General features: G+C 41.4%; 1 protein-coding gene and 1 long non-coding RNA gene across 2 annotated transcripts in view; one reads left to right on the top strand and one right to left on the bottom strand.

The window, feature by feature from the left end:
• The window catches only part of adgrl1a (adhesion G protein-coupled receptor L1a), a 165,966-nt gene that overhangs the window by 51,004 nt on the left and 95,215 nt on the right, over positions 1 to 19,747 (bottom strand). Inside the window, exons 3-5 of the mRNA XM_087808537.1 lie at positions 16,658 to 16,871; positions 14,650 to 14,759; positions 3,007 to 3,021 (exon numbers count right to left, since the gene is read on the bottom strand). Of these exons, the coding sequence (XP_087664663.1) occupies positions 3,007 to 3,021; positions 14,650 to 14,759; positions 16,658 to 16,871 (339 nt within the window). The remainder of the gene's footprint in view (positions 1 to 3,006; positions 3,022 to 14,649; positions 14,760 to 16,657; positions 16,872 to 19,747) is intronic.
• On the top strand, positions 1,723 to 3,797 carry LOC148065056 (uncharacterized). The gene is made up of 3 exons (XR_015713380.1): positions 1,723 to 1,877; positions 1,982 to 2,026; positions 3,196 to 3,797. It is a non-coding gene; the product is annotated as an uncharacterized LOC148065056 (long non-coding RNA).

The raw sequence follows: 19,747 nt of genomic DNA, 5'->3' as shown, positions 1-19,747 counted from the left end.
ATATCGTGAAAAATGTGTAACAATGACTTCTAACATCCCTAGCCATCCAATCATGTAAGTACATGTTTTGTGATGTATTTTTTGGTCATATGTGTACCCTGTGTTTTCATTACGTAGCCTCAGTCTGGCCGATTGTACTGCTCTTGTCGAAGTAGTACAAGGAGCGTTCGCATACTCTCATTATGATTTTAGAACTCCTTCTTCACATCCCTGAAACCAGGAGGAATAGACTCATATAGATGGTCTCACAGTTTGATGTGTGATTATGATAGCAAAAAAAAAAAGAAAAAAAAAGGAGGAGGCAGTGAGCAAGTAAAGAGGAAGTAAAAAGTGCCTTCAGCTGTTGTGATGGCCAGATGTGATCTGAGAGATAAACCAACGTGAGTGAAAGCGAGAGAAAACAAGCTCTGACAGTGACGGTTTAAGACGGTGAGTAAGTAAAGATGAAACAGTGATTCACGAAAAGAAAAAAAAAGGACAGAGAAAGAATGAAGGTAAGACACTGAAGCACCTGGAAATGGGATAGTGTCAATTATTTGTGTGTCTGGAGCAATTTCTGATTAAAAAACAAAACAAAAACAGTGACAATCTCTCAAATGTTCCAGTCAGACTGAAAGAAAAGAAGGAATAGCATCATCATGGAAAATAGCAGCTGAGAGATGCAGAGGAAGAAGAAGAAGTTGTTTTTTTTGTTTTTTTTTTATGTCTTACCTCCGGAGAGTGAGAGAGGAATGAGTGACACACTGCTCGATGAGAAACGTGAAACATTGGTGTGTGTGTGAGTCCGTCGTGTCAACAAGTAGATGTTTTTTGTTTTTTTTTGGAAGTGATGGACAAAAAGATTTTTGTCATTCATGAGATGACATGAATGGCGTTAAAGCAGCACTAACGTGAGAAACCTTGTTGTTTTTTTTTAAAATAAATGTCGGAAACTGTGTCGCTGCCGTCGCCGTGACGCACGATTGCTTCGTCGAACTTGAGAAGAAGACTTTCCTCGTGAGAACAGATGAACAAGTGTAGATCTTACTCAGCTTTTTTTTTTTTTACATCTGAGAAGCTAATTAATCTTTTTTTTTTACAAATTATGCTGAGCCGACCTGTCTCACTGTCAGGATCATTTTGATCTGTCGTCCTAAACTCAAGCTCAGTAATCCCTTGACAAATAACAGGTCGCTATTCGCTGAGTTTGGTGCGTCACAGACTCTTAAGAACTTTATCTTAGATTCTTAGTTATTCTACTCTATATAATAACAAGAATGCTAGATGCTAAAAGTGATAAATTGTCCACTCACCCTCATGTCGACTGGTGTTGAGGTTATCGTCAGAGTAATATGTTCCTTTTTAGAGTTATAGGCAAAAATGAATGTTTATTTTAATGTAGCAACTTAAAAACATCCAAATACCTCAAAACTGCTTGTCTGTAGCGTCCATCTTGTATTGAAGCCTCGACAAGTCTATATTTTAAGGTTGTTTTTAGCGGCGCTGCTAGGCTAGCTGCTCGTTTAGCTGCTAGGCTAGCTGCTAGGCTAGGTGCTTGGTTAGCTGCTAGGCTAGCTGCTAGGTTAGCTGCTAGGCTATGTGCTTGTTTAGCTACTCGGCTAGTTGCTAGGCTAGCTGCTAGGCGAGGTGCTAGGCTAGCTGCTAGGCCTACATCCTACACTGACAGGAAGTAAATATTACCGGCGTTTCCTGTGTAGGCAGTACACTGGAAGCACTCACGAAACTTACCTGGAGTATTTTCTGTCATTTTAGGCTGATAGCCTAGCAGCACAGAGTAAAAACAAGTTTAGAATAAAGCCTTTTTTAAGTTTTTACTAACAATTCCTCCATGTTGATGCTTCAATTCAAGATGGACGTTACATACAAGCAGTATGGAGGTATTTGGATATTTTGAAGTATCTTTTCGGATAAAGATGAAGACAACTGAGCTCCAGTTGCTACATTAAAATAAACAAACATTTTTGTCTCTAACTCTAAAAAGGAACAGACCACAGAACAGAAATAATCTCAACTCGTCAAAATTAGGGTGAGTAGAAAAAGTTTGAATTTTGGGTGAACTTACCCTTTAATTATCATTAAGACAATTGAGAAAATATCTCCTAAAAACGTTTATAAATGAAAGATTATTTAATTGTTATTTGTGTGTTTTGAAAGTGAAAAAAAAAATACTGGCAAATATTCCATTGCAAACCAATATTTGAAAACTAAGAAAGACTATTTTCCCCTCCATATAATAACATACCTTTGTTGATTTACCTGCTTGAAGATTTTATTTTATTTTAAAAATCTTACAGATAAAATAAACGTTTAACCCTGAAGGTGCATGAAGTAGATTTGATTCAAGATTATATTTTATTTACACAAAAACAATATGATTCCATCCATTTTAAGTCATCCAAATATGTCTTACCATCTAAATTTTAACCATCTGTAAGGAGGAATCGTTGAGTGACAATCCTTGTTAACTGCTTTTATTTGACGACAGCAACAACAGCAACAGAAACCCAAAGTCAGAATCAGAAAAAAACCTCAGTAGTACTGCTTTAAATCAAGATGTACATGAGAATGTTTCCAGTTTATCTCTCACAGAAAGCAGCTTGATCGCCTGAAATACTTTTGGGTATGTTAGTGTACACTTGTGCCAGTGACCGGTCTGTGTGTGTGTGTGTGTGTGTGTGTGTGTGTGTGTGTGTGTGTGTGCATGCATGCAGGTCAGGCTGGTGTCATCAGAACCAAGATGGAAATCTAGAAGGATTTTAGAGTTTTTGGTTATAAGTCAGAGAGCGATAGAAAAAGAGGAGGGCAGAAGAAGCGCTGAGAGACCGAGAAAGAAAAAAAGGGGGTACATCAACATCGAACATGAGCACTAAACAAGGTGCTGGAGGTTAGGAGGGAGTATGGGGGGAGGAAGGGAGGGAAGGAGGGAGGGAGGGAGACAAGGGCTGAGGAGGAGGAGGGAGGGAGGAAGGGGCGAGCTGTGGTTGTTATGTTCATTGTGGTCTTTACCTTTTTGATCCACTTCTATTCAAGCATCGGAAAAAAGGAGATAGAAAGATAAAGAGGAAGACAGTAGGGACAGTAAGAGAGACAGTCAGAGGGAAAGCAAAGAGAATGAAAGAAAAACAGGTGCAGGAAAAAAAGAGAAAAATTGAGATTAAATAAAACGCTGTCTCTCTGTCTTACTCTCTTTTCAAGCATCTCTGGCGGCTAAGCTGGCCTCGCTCGGAATAAACTTTCTTTTTTCTCGTGGAAAATGAGGAGGGAAAGATGGCCTGGCTCAAGTCGACTTCATATCCCACCCCCCAAACAACAACACCACATTCTCGACCCCACCTCCACCCGTCTGATTTGCCACATCCCTCTAGCGCCCCCTTCAGGATTGTCTGGACCGCATCGGAACCTGTTGGAGAGAAGGGTCCGTCGAAGTCCTCTTCAGCTGTGGGAGCAAGAGAAAGAAAGAGAGCGAGAGAAATGGTGGATGAAAATGAGAAGCATTCGTGGGTTGAGGACTAGATTGTTTAACGTTTGCTAAACGTGATTCATCTACCGGGGTTAGCGCTAGCGTTAGGTCAAAATCGTCTAAATCTTGTATTTAATAAAGCGTTGAAAGTTGCTGCAGGAATTTGATCTTCAAAGCCTCAACCTCTGGGTTATTTTTTTAGTTTGTTAATCACCAGAAGTATTTTAAAATACTTTCCAGTAACAAAGAAAATGCTTTAGCAAAAAACTGTGATTGCTCAACGACGCAAAAATATCTTGTCTTTTTAATAAAGAGATGAAAGTTGTGGAATTTTCATTTTTTGTGTGTTTTTCTGTGTGTAAGTTGCCAACAATACTTCAAACTACTTTCCAGTATCAAAGCAAATGCTTGAGCTTAAACTGTTTTTTGCTAAAAAAAAACAACCACAAATCTTAAAGTTGTCGATCGACTGCTGGAATTTTGTCTTTAAGCCTAATTCATTTAATTGTGTATATAAGTGTGTGAATCAGGAAGAGAATTTAAAACTACTCTCTAGCAATAAAGCTAAAGATGCTTTCGCATGAACTGTTATTTCTAAACAACGCTAACATATCTTGTCGTTATTAAGTGAAATATAACATTTGTACATATATCGCTGCAGGAATTTGAACTTCAAACCCTCGACTTCGGAGTTTAACTTTGTATTTGAAGTGTATTAACCACCAAAAATGTTAAAATGTAAAATACTTTCCAGCACTAAAGCTAATCCTGCTTAAACTGCTTTTGCTCAACAACTCAAAAATATATTTATAAAGAAGCGATGAAAGTTGTTGATCCATTGGTGCTGGAATTTGGTCTTCAAACCCTCAACCTTTGGGTTTCATTCTGTGTTTTAGTGTATTTTGTAACCAACAGTATGTTAAACTAGTTTCCAGTAACAAAGCTAATGCATTAGCACAAACACGGTTTGCCAAATAACGCGCATTTTTTAAATTCGTATTAGGTGAACATTTTCCCGGTGATTTTTAGTATAGTTAAAGATTTTGCATTGATAATGTAAAGATATTTTAAGTCGCTACAATCACATCTACCATCATTCTATTTTTCAAGCCAAATGTGTGAAAAAGGCTGAAATTAGTTCATTAAAAAAAAAAAAATCTTCTTCTGAGGGAGATTCTCAGAGGTGAGCAGAAAATGCTGCTTTTTTTTGTTTTGAGCACATAAGCTGCAGAAACTCGCCCCGGACTCATCAACGGACCAATCGATGGCGAGCGGGCGACTGCCCCGGCTCAGGCTCGATCTTTGAGTAAAAACAGCAGAATGAAGCCAGGATTTGACAGGGTGTGAAAGGGGATAAATTGGGGACGAGACAACTGTATGCGTTGGCGGCTCGGCGTTCTCACTCGCGCTAGGCTTGACACCAGCAGGTGAGATATGGTATCCAGATGCAGTGCGATTTCCAGCTGAGGTCGGCGTTCTGCGATCAGACTAAAGGCGAGGGTGGGGGGCTGGTGGGAGCAAAAGACTACCACAGGCGTTATAGCAATGTTTGCGCGACAAAATGTCTCCGGGGGTAAGAGACGTGTCAACGTTACTGGTACGTCCGGGTAGAAAAGAGTGTCAATCGTCAGGTATGTCTGGGATCTAAGCGACATTGTCCCCCAATCTCTGGGGGGGGGGGGGGGGGGGGGGGCATACAGAAAATCAAAGGTTACGTCGACAGAACAGGAAATAAATGTGAGCCAGACACAAAGAATCCAGGGAGTCTTAACAACACCGGCTTGATCTGTGTAGGGTATGACCTTACATCTTGGCAGGGGCTCAGCATCGGCGGATCATTTATCATCATATGCCAAGATCAAACTGGACAAACAACATCTCTGAAGTTGTGGGAAAAAAAAAAAGGGTAGCCAAGTTAAGTCCGGAGGGGTGAGGCCCCGGTGACAGCGAATTCGGCGGAGCTCACAGGGGGGGGGGGTTGGGTTAGAGAAAGCCCACCAACAGTGAGTAGAATCATTAGGTTGAGAGAGTGTCCAATAAACATCCGAGACTGTAGTGGTCTCTATGGCAACAGGGCCGGGGATGCTTTCAGGCGACGCTCACATCAGCCACCATTGAGGTGAATTATTTTCCTGCTTTTCATTTTACTTACATCGGTGGGCTCACAAATTAAACCATTCTAATTAGATTTGGCTCAACAAACGATTCTAACAAATCCTTCAGGGCTCTTGCTTTTAAACGTGCGACTCCCTGTCATTGAGCAAAGGTGTCAATAAACGCGATGTCGACGCACATTAATATGCCTCTTTTTTATCTTCATTTGATGAAGGGTTAATATCATATAAACCACGTGTCTAAACTAGAAACATTATACTCTTAATGAGGAGCTGTTTTCCCACTGATTCTAAAACCTATAAACATCTATTCACAGAATTGTATTTGCTCGGTATACTGATTTTCTAGCAATTATCTTTGCATCCAAATAAACACTTGTTTATTGACTATTATGTCAGTCAAAAGAGATTGTTTGTATTATAATCTGTATTTTGAATGGATTCTATTCATATATGGGTAAAGAAAACCTTTGATAATATGAATAATACGAAGCTTTCAAACACTAATACAACCAATATCCATATACTTTCTGGACTTGCGAAAGTATTCCAGCGTGGTTGAGACCTGTTAGTCACATCCACCTATTCCACCATGTCCACACTTTCTTCTTCGCCTCCCTTGACCTATGCCTATATCTCATTGATATGCTTTTACCTTTTTTTCCTTTACTTTTTGGATTATTTACATAATATATTCTCATTGAATGCATCATCACTATGAATGAACACATGCAATTGTACTTAACAATATAGTAGTAGAAATAACGGAAAATTTGTTTTATAGTGTAGTTTCTTTAAAGTAGCCACTTTGTTCTCTGATAACTGTTATGTAGACTTTTGGCATTCTTTTCACGACCTTCAAAATATAGTCACCTGAAATGGCTTTTACTTCACACGTGGGCCATTTCAAGGTACTTTGTGAAATGTGTTGCCTTATGAATGGATAGCCTGGGTGCCATCCTATTTCTACAGGGAGCTACTAAACTCGATACCAGAAAAAAATAGTCTGGGTATCGCTTGACCCGCTTGCTTATGGAATTCGAAATTTTGTCCCAACTCTGGACGGAGCGCACTGATTGGTCCCTGCTATCTCCGCCCCATTGTCGGGGGCCTCGCATTATCATCAACATGGCCGACGCTAGCGATACTAGTAGCTTGATCTAACAGGCCATTTCGTCTGTTCTTGCTTGATTTAGACGAGCTGAAACGTGAGCAACATGAGGCACTGAAAGCTTTTCTTACCGGGAAAGACGTTCTCGCCCTTGCGGCATATTTCTAAGCCCAACACAACAACACGGTCAAGTGAATTATAAGGCGATCTGATTGGATCGCGGTATGGAAGGGTCATCCAGGGGGTCATCCAATCGGAAGAGTTGCACCAGCGTGGACCACATGATGACCACATGATCCCTTCATCACCTGATTTCGAATTCTAAACGGAAGCGGTACAAGCGATCCCAGACTATTTTTTTTAGGGTAGCGAGTGTAGTAGCCCCCGGTAGAAATAGGATGTCACCCAAGCGAAAATAATAGAACACAAGTTGAGTTGTTTAGAAATCCGTTCAATACAGTCCTATTGGACTGCCGTATAACTCGTTTTATGGAAAGAACTAATCAGCTTAGTAAAGAGAAATGAGTGACCATCATGACTTTAAGAAATTAAGATCAGTCATGAATGAGCCCAGAAGGTGTGGCCAAACTTCTGCCCAGTTCTGTATGTCTTAGCCATCACAAGTAAATTGATTTAATTGTTAGCTAGATGTATCTTAGATATAGTCGTGAATAATAACAAAAGTTTGTTTGGGAAATTCAGTTGGAGTACCCATGATCTGGAGCTATCCTAGTAATCCATGCGTTTGTTTCTTCTCGTCTGGACTATTGTAACAGATTGTTTTCATGTCTTAACAAGAAGGATCTGTCTCGACTGCAGTTGATTCAGAACTCTGCAGCGAGAATTCTAACCCGCTCTAGTAGAAGAACTCACATTTCTCCGATCCTTAAAACTCTTCACTGGCTTCCAGTTTCTTTCAGGATCAACTTTAAAATTCTGGTTCTTACTTTCAGATCTATTCATGGTCAGACTCCTCCTTACATCACTGATCTGATCCAGCCTTACACCCCAGCTCGGGCTCTGAGGTCTGTGGATCAGAATCTACTGATGGTTCCTGAACACGGCTCAGGACCAGAGGAGAGAAATCTTTTCAGGCTGTTGCTCCTAAGCTTTGGAACGATCTTCCTCTCCCTTTGCGCTTGATGGATCTACTGACTCCTTTAAGAAACATCTTAAGACATTTCTATTTGTTCAGGCTTTTCCTTGATTTTCTGGAACTCCTGTGTTGTTCTCAGTATTATCTTGATCTTTAAAGTATATACTTTTTTGAATATTGTTTTGATTGTTAAAGCGCTTTGTGACCCTGGTCTGGAAAGCGCTATATAAATAAATATTACTTACTTACTTACTTACCCTGCAACCATTTTCTGCAAAACTACAATGTTGAAAAAACACAAATTAGTTGGACAGAAAGATAACCCTATGGTTGTCTGATGTTCCTCCATACTACGATGAACAACATCTACTGGGTTAGAACCAGGAAACGCATGTTTGTGAATGGTCTATAACCAGGCGAAGGTTACCCTAAGATAACCCAGGTTCTATGTCGGAATTTTTCCCCATTGAAAGCGACGACTATCTTCAGACGTCTTCTCTTTTAGCGACACAACAGCAGTCGATCATATTTGTCGATGGCGTGAATGGATGTGATGGAGGAGAGAAAGAAAGAAAGAAATAAAGAAGCTGCGGAGAGGTAGAAGTTGACTCTGCGATGCGGAAGATGTCTCTCTTGCTTTTTCTTGGCCTGGAAAAAGAAGACACTTACAAGGACAGAGAGAAGCATCACAGGCACCTGAGGAAACACATGCCTCGACCACAAAGGAAGTACACGTGGAAACTAGCTCGACCGCCATGACAGAAGGTGAGTGCAGGGGTTAGTTTAAGGCAATCATGCTTGTTTTTCATACAGGGGTTTATCTTTCAGGAGATCCTTTTGAGGAATAAGCCACTGCCCTCTTTGGCCTTAATCACTCTGCTCAGTGCCTTCCACGGCCCTATCAATTCCTCCAACACTAATGAGTGTAGAAACACACACACTAAAACACTCCCGCAGCAGAGATACCGCAGGACAACTTTGGTCTCTTTCACACTTCTGACAGATGGAGGTGATCCTCAGCTCTCACCACTCTTGTTTGCATTTTTCATGCTAGGAATTCACTCCCCCCACACTTTCACAAGGCTTAGAGAAGCCTGCTGCTTGTCATCGCCTAAACATTTATGAGAGCCACATCTAATGGTGCCCCGATACATATTTATAAAACTTCAGTTTTTCAGCTACATCAAAGTCTTCTTGGGTGACTCTCCCCCCCACTGGAAACATCATTATCCCGTCGGTTGACAAGCCAACACTGGCTGCTGTGTAAAATGTATCGATGGTATGAATGTATATATTATGAAATAACAGCAAATCAGTCTCTTGAGACCCCTGCTGTACGATTTCATCCATTATTCCAGAACACATACGACTATATTACGGGAAGGCTGGAGGAGAAGGTTGTTACTGCAATGAAAATGAATATGTGTTGTCATTTAAAGCAATTGTATGAATGCAGTTTTGGCACAAAATAAAGTCCAGAGCAGGGGTCTTCAAGTCAATTGACCAGAAGTCAAGTGGAGATTGGGCCACTAGCTGGGTCGGGGGGGGGGTCTTTCAGAAGTACGATTATAATAAATGTATTTATATTTTGTTGTCCAATTTTCCATGGACGTATTGTATGTGTAGTTTTGCTCCAGCGATTTTATCAAGTTGTTATTTTTGTTTATCTGTTGCATCTCATCAGTCGAATTAAAACTATGTTAATGATGGCATTTGATGTGATGATATTAATTGTTTATCTATGTGACGTTAAATGAAAATGGAGTCACTCCTTAGACAGATTGATAAATGGAAGGCCGCAGTGCATCATGCCAGGGGTTGCAAATGGCCGGCTGGCCGTACATTTTGAGGATATTTCTATAGCAAAGACCATGTCTTGGCTGAACAAGCTTTTTAATATTAAAAATACATGTTCTTGCAACTACTGACTTTTTATGAATCGTCTCTTGCGCGTCACCCCCCCGGACAATTCAGTGCTAAGCAGATGTACTAATTTACTACTATTTAAAGCATAAAATAAAGAAACAATTTGTTGTCCAAACATTAATTAATTTGTATTATTTTCTACCATTGAATATTCCCTGACTGCCTTAACTATTTGTTTTGCCTTTAAGAAATGAATAAAAAACACTCATTCTGACCTTCTCTAGTAGGAGAACTCACATTTCTCCGATCCTTAAAACTCTTCACTGGCTTCCAGTTTCTTTCAGGATCAACTTTAAAAATTCTGGTTCTTACTTTCAGATCTATTCATGGTCAGACTCCTCCTTACATCCGTCATCTGATCCAGCCAATAAAATAATTATGTTGAGTAGTTGGTTTTTCTGTACAACTTGTGGATAAATTGTGACATTTTTGATGCATGAAGACTGAAATGCATCTTGGGAGATCTAGCGTTAGTGTTATTTCATGCTTTAAATACAATATAATTGCTTCGATGTGAGCTGGGTGCAGTTTTACTCCACACCTCTAGAGGGAGCTCAAGAGAAATGAGAGAATTCGCCATTAGGTACGCGGGTGCTTATTAAAAAAGATAAATCACGGCTAGTTAACTAGCAGGGGGTGCGACGGAGAGCGCCAGGAATCAATAATGATGTAGCACCGTGTCCAGGAGGAGGGCGCTGAGGGGGCCGAGAGGTTCTCTTGCCGGGGCAGATTTACTTTGACTTGTTAAACATCTGTGTTAAATCTCCAGCATCAGAGTTTTCCACTGCAGTAAAAGCAGCTGTGTGTGTGTGTGTGTGTGTGTAGGAGTCGTCTTCAGGAGGGTGTGACTGTGTGAAATGAGAGTGAAGTCGAGCTTTTAGTCTCACTTTGTTCCGAGTGAAAGGCAAAAACGCAATGTGTTTTTCAGGGGGAGGGCGGATGAAATATGATGTGACTTTTTCCCTTTTTTTTTGGTTGGCAGACGTAACGTTTCAAGCCGAGGCGGTTCCGGGCCGCTTGCGCAGACATCGCGTGGTCCTATCTCAGCGAAGCTGTCAGAAGGTGTGTGTTTGTCAACTCAGCTCCGGCTGTCACCTCGGTGTTTCCACCGACTGGTAACACGGGGAGGCCTCGGTGACACGCACACACACACAAGGCGACCCCGTCAGACGCAAACATCACCGACGGACTCCACCGCCCTGCAACCTTTTTTTTTTGTACATATCGTTTCTCTATCATTCACCCGTTTGTCCGGACAAGCCCAAGTTTTAAAAAAAAGAAACTGGCGTCAGCTCGGGGATGATGCCCTGCATTTGCAGCCAGACGTGAACGATGGGGCATTACAGAACGATTAGCAGCAGCAAATTCAATTAATCTTGACAAATCTCTGCTGAGGCAGAACTGAAGAGTGCAGAGCACCCCTTCTCCTGGTAATTAAAATTGGCCAAGTTGAGTGGCATGCTGTGCGACGGTGGTGAGGGTTTTTTTTTTTTTTTTGGATGAACGGTTTGCGGCTCCGAGTATCAACGTGTCAGGTTGGGTTTTGTCAGATGGACACGATCACGCAGAGCCGCCCGCGGCGTAACTGTGCGTACATCTGCGTTGGTTGTCGTCGTCGTCGTCGCCTCGATCAGTGGGTTTTCTCCTCTGAAGGAGAGTGGCAGAGGACAGGAGTAATTGGGTCTTCTTTGTCACCTCAGACAGCAGAGACTTTTCATCATAAAGGGATCATCTTTCAATTTTCTAAGCCTCGCCATTCTTCAGATACAATCAACTTTCTTTTTTTTTCTAAGACGGGAGAAAAATGTAAGTCAGCAGCTATTTAATCATCCGTTTGATTGCTTAGGGGATGAGGAGAGATTTCGGGAAGAAGCGGTGTTTGCAACACACACTTGTATTTGTTTGTAATTTTAAAGTGGTCCTCAACCAGTCGGACGAGGGGCCGGTGCTGGTGCTTAAGGCCTTTCTTACCGAGCCACAGATAATTGTTTTTATCTTTACGTGAAGGTATCTTCCGTGAATATCCAAGAGAAAACTCTACACAGTCCACTCGCTTTTGAACCTCTTTTGATAATAGTTTCCGTTTCACTAGGGGTTTGAAAAGTGTTAGTAGAAAAAATAAAGTCCAGATTTCGTTGACGTTACATTTTTCTTGACTTCCTGAAGATTTGTTTTGGTTTAAGCTTCTTAGAAAAAAAAGTCTGAAAAATATCAAAAGAAAGAGCCAAAACAATTACTAGACCATTTCTGCAGGAAAATACCCCAATTTATTCAGAGCTAACACTGTTTTTTTACCGCATTTTTGGGGGCGTTTTCCTTTTATTTTTGCTGTACTGCGACACCTGGAAGGCTCTGAGAATAATTAACTGGATTCTCTTTGGATTTCTATTTTCTTAAGTTTTTTATTTCCCCTCAAAACAGATCAAAAATAACTTCGCCAAGAGTTGAATGGGTTTCCTTGTACAATAACTCAAAAAAACAGTGCTATTGCATTAAAAAAAAGATAATAACGATGAAAAGTGGGCTTCCCAATAATGGGCATTCGACTAAAAATTGAAAAATTCAGCTTTTTTAGTTAAAAAATGATTCAGAAGTTGAATTGAATTGATAGGAAGGCTAGTGGGAAACAGTTTTTATATTATTTTTTAAAGCACACAATAAAACATCAGTACAGTACCCTGTGTATGTTGTAGACTTTAAAAGGAAAATATATATGTCCTAAAAGTACCAGAAACATCATCAGCAAATTGCATAAGGAGACACAAGCTGTGGCAAAAATAAGCAGTTAAAGAGACTCCTTCAATATTTTGAAATTTGAGTCAAGAAATTCCCCGTAATCTTTTAAATGAGTTACTGAGACACTGATTCTGGGATGTTTTTGTTAATTGGTCAATTTGACAAGATTAATTTGTACTCTCGCTGGTTTTCCATTACAGGACCAAGCATAGAAATTCTTATAAAAATATGAAACTTTCACTGCTTTTTCATTAGAGGTAATTCTAGGACAATTAATACCCTGTTGATAACAGGGAAATATTGCAGTATTTTATGATATTTTTCTTAGGATTGATGCTAAGAAAAATGTTGCTTGTCCACATGGACTGACCGTGTAATAACATACTTTTACATATCCTTCTGTTAACGTTTTCCCCGTATTGAGAACAAAATATAAATCTGAAAGGGAACCTGGTAAACTTTTAAGATACTTGCAAGGAACCGGTTATTTTTTTAAGGCAGGGCTCAGTTCCCAGATCAGACAAAAGGGTCATTTGTCCACCTCAATCATTCAACCGATTTCTACCTTATCTGGGTCACAAGGGTCTTGCAACTGGACATCGGGACACCCTGAACAGAGACACACAACCTTCCTACCCATTCCAGAGACAGACAATATCAAGTTTTTCCAATGAACCTTTTGCTTTGGGACTGTATATATAGATTGTATTAGATTTAAAATGTGTGTAATGTTGTCCGGAGAGACCTCATGCCACACCAGCTCCAAGGTTGTTGGAGGGCGGTGGACGATGGAGAACAACATGCCATTTGAGGGACTGGAAGAAGAAATCTCGCCGGACAAAACGATCGCCGGTGGCACGATAACTCGGACAACTCTTTCTCATCTATGACTGTAGGTGCAAAATCAATCTGCAAACCCTCCCAACAGGTAAAGTGATGGCACAAAAGCACTGAGCAGAGGAAGGGCAGAGGCTGGAAAAGAAAAAAAAAAGGCACTTGGAAGTCCCTGAGTAAGTTAAAGACACTCCATCACAGCAGGGACAATGGGAGACCTAGATATTTGTCCACCTGTGTGTAAAGAAAAACAGAACACAGTGAAAGAGGATGATTCAGTAGCAGATTGATGGGCAGAGAGCGGAGAGAGAGGGAAAATGGCTCGGAGGGTGGACTGTAAGTGACGGAATATAGAAGGAGAATAAATGAAAGAAATTGATATCGACTGAGGGGGATAGCATGCAAGAATGGATGAGATCAGAGGAAGGAAATGAGATGACAAAGAAGAAAAAGGAAAGGAGGTTAGATCGCCTGCTCCAGTCCTGTGTGACGCCAAAAAACCTGAGGAAAAAAAGTAGATAATCACCCCTGAACCCACCAAAACCCCACAACCCTGATTGTTCTTGCTTTAACTCACAGAAGAGGGGGGGGGGACACACCTCGGTGTCCCCCAGACGCTGACAGCGATAATACACGAGAAGGAAGAAGAGGAACCCGAGAGCAGATTTTCACATGAGTGAGGATCAGCACACCGTATAATCCTCGCCCGTCTGACTCGCACATGTGTGTCGAGTCACGGGGAAACAAATGTGCCACTTGTCTCCCGCCGCCCTGGTTCAAGGAGCGCCGCGAGGAGCCCACCCCCTCGGTTACCGGGCGATCTAAACCTCTTCAATCCAGTCGGGAAGTTCGCCTGCGACTCTACTGTCTCAATGTGCCCAATTTGGATTAAAAAAAAAAAAAAATCACAGGGACGGCAAATGTGTTTGGCAGCAGATAAAAGGCGGCGGGGTCAGGTGGCGGGGTTAGCAAAAAGGGGGCGGCGTCTGCTGCGATGCTATGTTTGCCAATAAAAAAAAAAGCTGATCCCAAAGACCACAGCAGGTGGGCTTATCGGGCGCTACGTTTGTGGAGCACCTTGCCTCATGTGAAAATCCCTCTCAGGGTTTCTGTTGCATTATCTGTTGATGAAGAAAAATCGTTTAGCATCTATGTGTGCCTGGACACTGTGCGAGAGATGATCGTGTGATAAAAAAAGAAAGAGACAGAGGATGAGTGTGTTTGGAAAAAAAAGGCTTATAGAACAACTGTTTATTGCTTTTGTTTTTTTTATGGGGTAAAATAGTAGGTTCAAAGGGAAATAAGGGGAAATAGGGATGGGGGTTTATAGTAGACAGGGGCACGTGTAAGGGGTGGGTTTTTAAGTACTCACTGTAGGGTACACACTCGTACTGGATCTCCAGGTACTTGTACGTCCCCGGGCAAGGGTCCGGAAACACGTCTGACCCCGCCACCACCACACACTGGGTGCGGTTGTTACACCTGCAAGATTGACACAAGAAGGAAAAAAAAAAGTGATTGCAAAGAAAGACAAAGAGACGGCGGTACCAAAAAAAATAATATCCTCGGGGGTCTCGGGGAGATGGAGGGAATGGAAGGGGGGAGTAATTTCACACAAGACTAGATCATGTGACAGCGACACCTGAGGGGCAGTGGGAGGCAGACCGAGAGGGAAGGGAAAGAAGGGAGGATGACGTAAGAGGACCCCCGACTCCTCCAGGGGGATTGTGAGTGGGAGCAATTAGAGGTGAGGGAATGGAGGGGGGCTCAGGCAAATACCAGTGTAAACATTTATATGCAGCTAAACCACATTGGCAAACGCTTTCTCACGTTCGCCACTGACACACACACACACACCGAGAGGATGAAATACACACCTCTTAATCCTTCCCCTGTATCCTATTTCTGCTGCGTTGCTCTCGCAAATCTCTGCTGCATTCACCCCACCTTGTTTCGCAGGCTCTTTTTCCTTCCCTCTCAATTTCCCTGCCCACCCCCTGGTACTCCCTCCTCTCCCTCCCAAAGCTAGCAACCTGTGCCTCCATTACATGCGCGATGAAGAGCCGGGAGAGGACTTCCATTGATCTGTGCTTCCGAGGAAGCAGACGCCGAGGTGCAAACACGTCGAGCGGCGGTGGGAAGCTTTTCAAAGAGTTGCCACGACACGGAACGCATGCTAACTCTTTGCGGCTTTATAAGGTGTTCTCGAGTGTCTCACAACAGGAGCCTCGTGATATGAACACCTTGGGAGGCCTGTAGTTACGATGAGATATGGCGGATCTAGATGAGAGCATATTTTCACCCTTCAAGCTCGATCACACCGCAGCACTTTCAGTTCGGTCCTTCTGACCTTATTCGCCGGCTCCGTGTCGCTATTAACTGCTGCAGCGAGAATTCTGACTCGCTCTAGTAGAAGAACTCACATTACTCCGATATTTAAAACACTTCACTGCCAGTTTCTTTCAGGATCCATGAAAATGGTCTCAATAATGGACCAAGATGATTTTTTATCTATTTTAAGCTCCTTTAATGTTACAGACAGTTGGATCCTTACAGTCAACTCAATAAGGATCAAGTGACATTTTAGAATTTTAGCCTTAAAGTGGTTCTTTGGATATCTTGTGTCTGTAAGCACAATAACTCAAACATATTTAAATGAATATGTTAGACATGTCGATCTTGGGAAAAGGAACAGATTCCATCTTGGTACCATATTAATCCATGAAGGTTCAAAATACTTAAATCAACTGATATACTGATATGTGTATTTAAAAGAATGTACTTTCAGTTATTGGCTTGTTTATTGTTGTTGATATATTTCAAATTATTTACAATGTTTTATAATTATAATTTTTTTTTTTTTTACTTAACAATATCATAATTATTGTTTTTATTTTTTAAGTTATTATCTTTATTTATTACTGATTGTTATTATTATTATAATTTAAATGTGTGTATGTGTATGTCTATATATATATATATATATATATATCTTATGTAGATATATATTACTATATATTTACAACGAAATAGCGACAAAGGTTTTTTTTTCCTTTTCTTTTCTAACTTAATTCATCAAATATGAATGTTTTTGTTTAATTTTAATCAAATTTATTTGTGTGATTTTATTTTAAAAAGCTTGAATTAGCTCATTCACGAGGTATGCACTCCCTAAGTGTCATAATAGTTGCTATTAAAGTCAAAAAATTGCAATTAAAACCTTTCTTTTTTTTAAAGAAGTGTGTTACTCTTTGTTTGTGTTACCGTTTATCACACAGTTGGAGGCGTCAATTCTTTCTTTAAGCCTCTCGGTAAAGATCACACATACACACACACACACACACACACACACTCTCCAGCCAAACAAATCGATAGTTTACCTCTGTGACATTATCTTGAAGGCGTCGGGCAGGTAGCACTGCACATTCTCCATCTGAAAAGGGTCGGCGTCGCATATCTTGTCATCGGTGCGCCCGTAGTTGGCCGTCTCAATCATGATAACATCACTTCCTGGGCAGCGTAGCTCGATGGGGTAGCCCTCGCAAGCCAGCTCTCGACGCATCAAGCCAAAGGGCATCATCGAGCGACTCAGGGCTGCGGAGAGAGAGCAGAGGAAGTTATTGATAATTCAATGGCGCTTAATACTTAAAGGAGGCACTTTATTACGACGCCTTAATATAATGTGTTGCGTTTGACGAGGGAGGGTAAGGAAAGAAAAGTGCTGTCCCGGGGTTGATGCATGAAAGCAGACTTGACAAGTCCTGGTTCACATATTGGCAGGGAAAAGGATTTGCAGTCGACGGGCAACTCTGGGCGAAATGTTGCACCACTCGTGGAAACAAACTGTGAGCGTTCACTCCTCCGACACAAACACACGGCGAGCCAATCCGAGCGTCCTCCCGTCATGTGAAAGAAAAAAAAAAAAATAAGATGGCCGACTCTCTTGTTAATCAGCAGATTGAGAGGCAACGTTGATGTACTCTGGCCGGCAGCAGAGAACGGTCAGCGGGGACATTGAAGTACTGTGGGTTAATCGCCGAGCCAGGCTGAGAGGCATGAGAGAGGACTGCAAAGAGGCGCTCAGAGAGACACTCGCAGCAGACTCTCCAGCTAAAAAACTCACATTGAAAGGAAAAAAACAAAACAAAACAAAAAAACATGGCTGGGTTTCTACAGAGCTGGATGTGGTTTGAACAAAAAACGGGTTCTGACGAAGTATTTCATGGAGCTGTAGGACAGTTTTGTTTTTGAGGCTCACACGCCGACCGGCTTGAGCTGCTGTCCGTGGTGCTGAACCGACAAACCCTTGATGTGGAGAACAGTAGTTTTTTGTTTTTTTTTGCACTGGAGCTGCATCAGAGTGAGTCGTGTGGAGCTGTCGGGGAGTTTGACCATGGATGTTGTAATGGAGGACACAGACGCCTAGTTTATCTTTAAAACGGCATAGTTTATTTTATTATTGGATTTAAGGACATTTAAATTAGGGCTGTGATCCCCTACCCCTGTTCCGGGGAACGGTACTGGTCCGTGAAGCATCTGTGAAGCATCAAAAATAATTGATGTCATTTCTGTTCTATTAATTATTACTGTCTCTTTACTCAATAAAATGTAAGGTGAATATAATGCCCATGTAAAACCGGTTCGTGGTTGGGGACCCCTGATTTAGGGTTCATCCTATTCCAATGCCAAATTGCTACTTTTGAAATGATGCTTGTGTTTAAACAGTCCAAAAACATTGATAAGTAAATTTGATTTTTGTCTGTTTTCAGTAATGATTAGGTTTGACTCAACCGTACGTTCTTTTATTAGTAGTTTAGATATCGAGAGAGATACTCAGTGATCCAATGCTACTATTTTTTAAGCACATGTTGTTTTTCAAAACTGTTTTCTAAAAATAATGGTATTAATATTGAGGGGGAAAATACAACGAAAGCTGAAATGAAGCAGTGAAAGTTGTGTTGATATTCCAACCGGCTACCATCGTGGTATTGGCAACCACCCCTACAATTAAAACTGTAATACCAGTATAATTATATTATAATGTTATTATCTACACCACTGAGGTCCAATATCTGCACATGAACCACATGAAGTTTATTAACAACAACCTGAGGGACAGCAGATCGGACAGTAATACAACAAACAGAACCCGCTTCTTTAACAGTTTTTTTTCCCGGCAACTGTAAGAACCTTGACAAACCAAAACTATCATACTCTGCTGAATACTTTCTCTCTCTTTCTTTCATATATATGCTGTACTATATTTTAACATGTTCTAATTTGTTATTACACTGTATCGATCGAGCACTATATTTATATTTATGGTTAAGTTTGTGTTTTTTTTTATTTTATGTCCTTCAAACTGACTCTTAGAGCTGCACAAATATTTCTATTGTGTCTGGACTGTCTATGTTTATGCACAAAAGGCAAATAAAGAACCTTGAACCTTGAAATAACTCAAAAAGTAATAAAAGGATTTCCATTGAATCTCCATTAAATGTGAAAAAAATACTTTTTTGGTGTTGGTTTCAAATGACCATCTGGATCGGTGACTCACTTGAAGAGTCGTCTCTCTCAGTGGTGAGTCATTTCCAGAGCATTTTTCTTATCTGACGTTTAGCTAATCGCTATCAATATTTGAAAAGCTGAAACAAACGGTGAATTATTCATTCATTCATTTTCTGTGCCACTTATTTCTATATGGGGGTCACTGGGGTGGGGGGGTGGGCTGCAGCCTATCCCAGTTTCATCGGGCGAGAGGTAGGGACACCCTGGAAAGGACACCGGTCTGTCGGACACACAACCATACATACATACAATTTCCCCAAATTTCCCAATCAACCTCTGTATGTTTTTTGGACTGTGGGAGGAAACCGGAGTGCCCGGAGTAAACCCACGCATCATATAGACTCTGCACAGAAAGGCCACAACATTACGACCACGTGGTGCAGGTTTCACGCATGATCATGTAATCCACTCCTACAAACATAACGCCGGCGTCACACACCGTCTAAACCTAGCCCGAGCTAATCCGAGCGGACGCGGGAAATGAAGACAACTAGCGGCCACGGCAACTCATGGCTGCTAAACCTAGCGAGCAGATTAGTTTCCCGACACTCAAGCCGACACCGTGAAGGTTTCAGCTGCTGTCCATTCAGGGGGGATTGCCCATTTGGGTCAATGTCAACGTCAGTCATCCCAGACAAGCTCTCGCCGCGGCGTGCGGCGCTACATGATTCACTGCCACTGGACTCGCTCGTGTTTCTAAATGCCACCCATTCATGCGCCAGGGACTGAAGTTGAGTTGTGTAATTAACACCATTAAGGCTGAATGAGTAGCACACGGGCCAGACTTCCAATCTTTCATGCATGGCCAGCGTGTAAACGCCAAATCACGAAGAGCATAAAAATGCAAAAAAGCAAAGCGCTAATTATAGTGAGAGACAATATGAAAGCAGTGCACGAGCACA

The sequence above is a fragment of the Callionymus lyra genome, chromosome 15 (assembly GCF_982586985.1).
Source record: "Callionymus lyra chromosome 15, fCalLyr1.hap1.1, whole genome shotgun sequence".
Classification (NCBI taxonomy): domain Eukaryota; kingdom Metazoa; phylum Chordata; class Actinopteri; order Syngnathiformes; family Callionymidae; genus Callionymus; species Callionymus lyra.
This window is presented reverse-complemented; position numbering and strand designations above follow the sequence as displayed.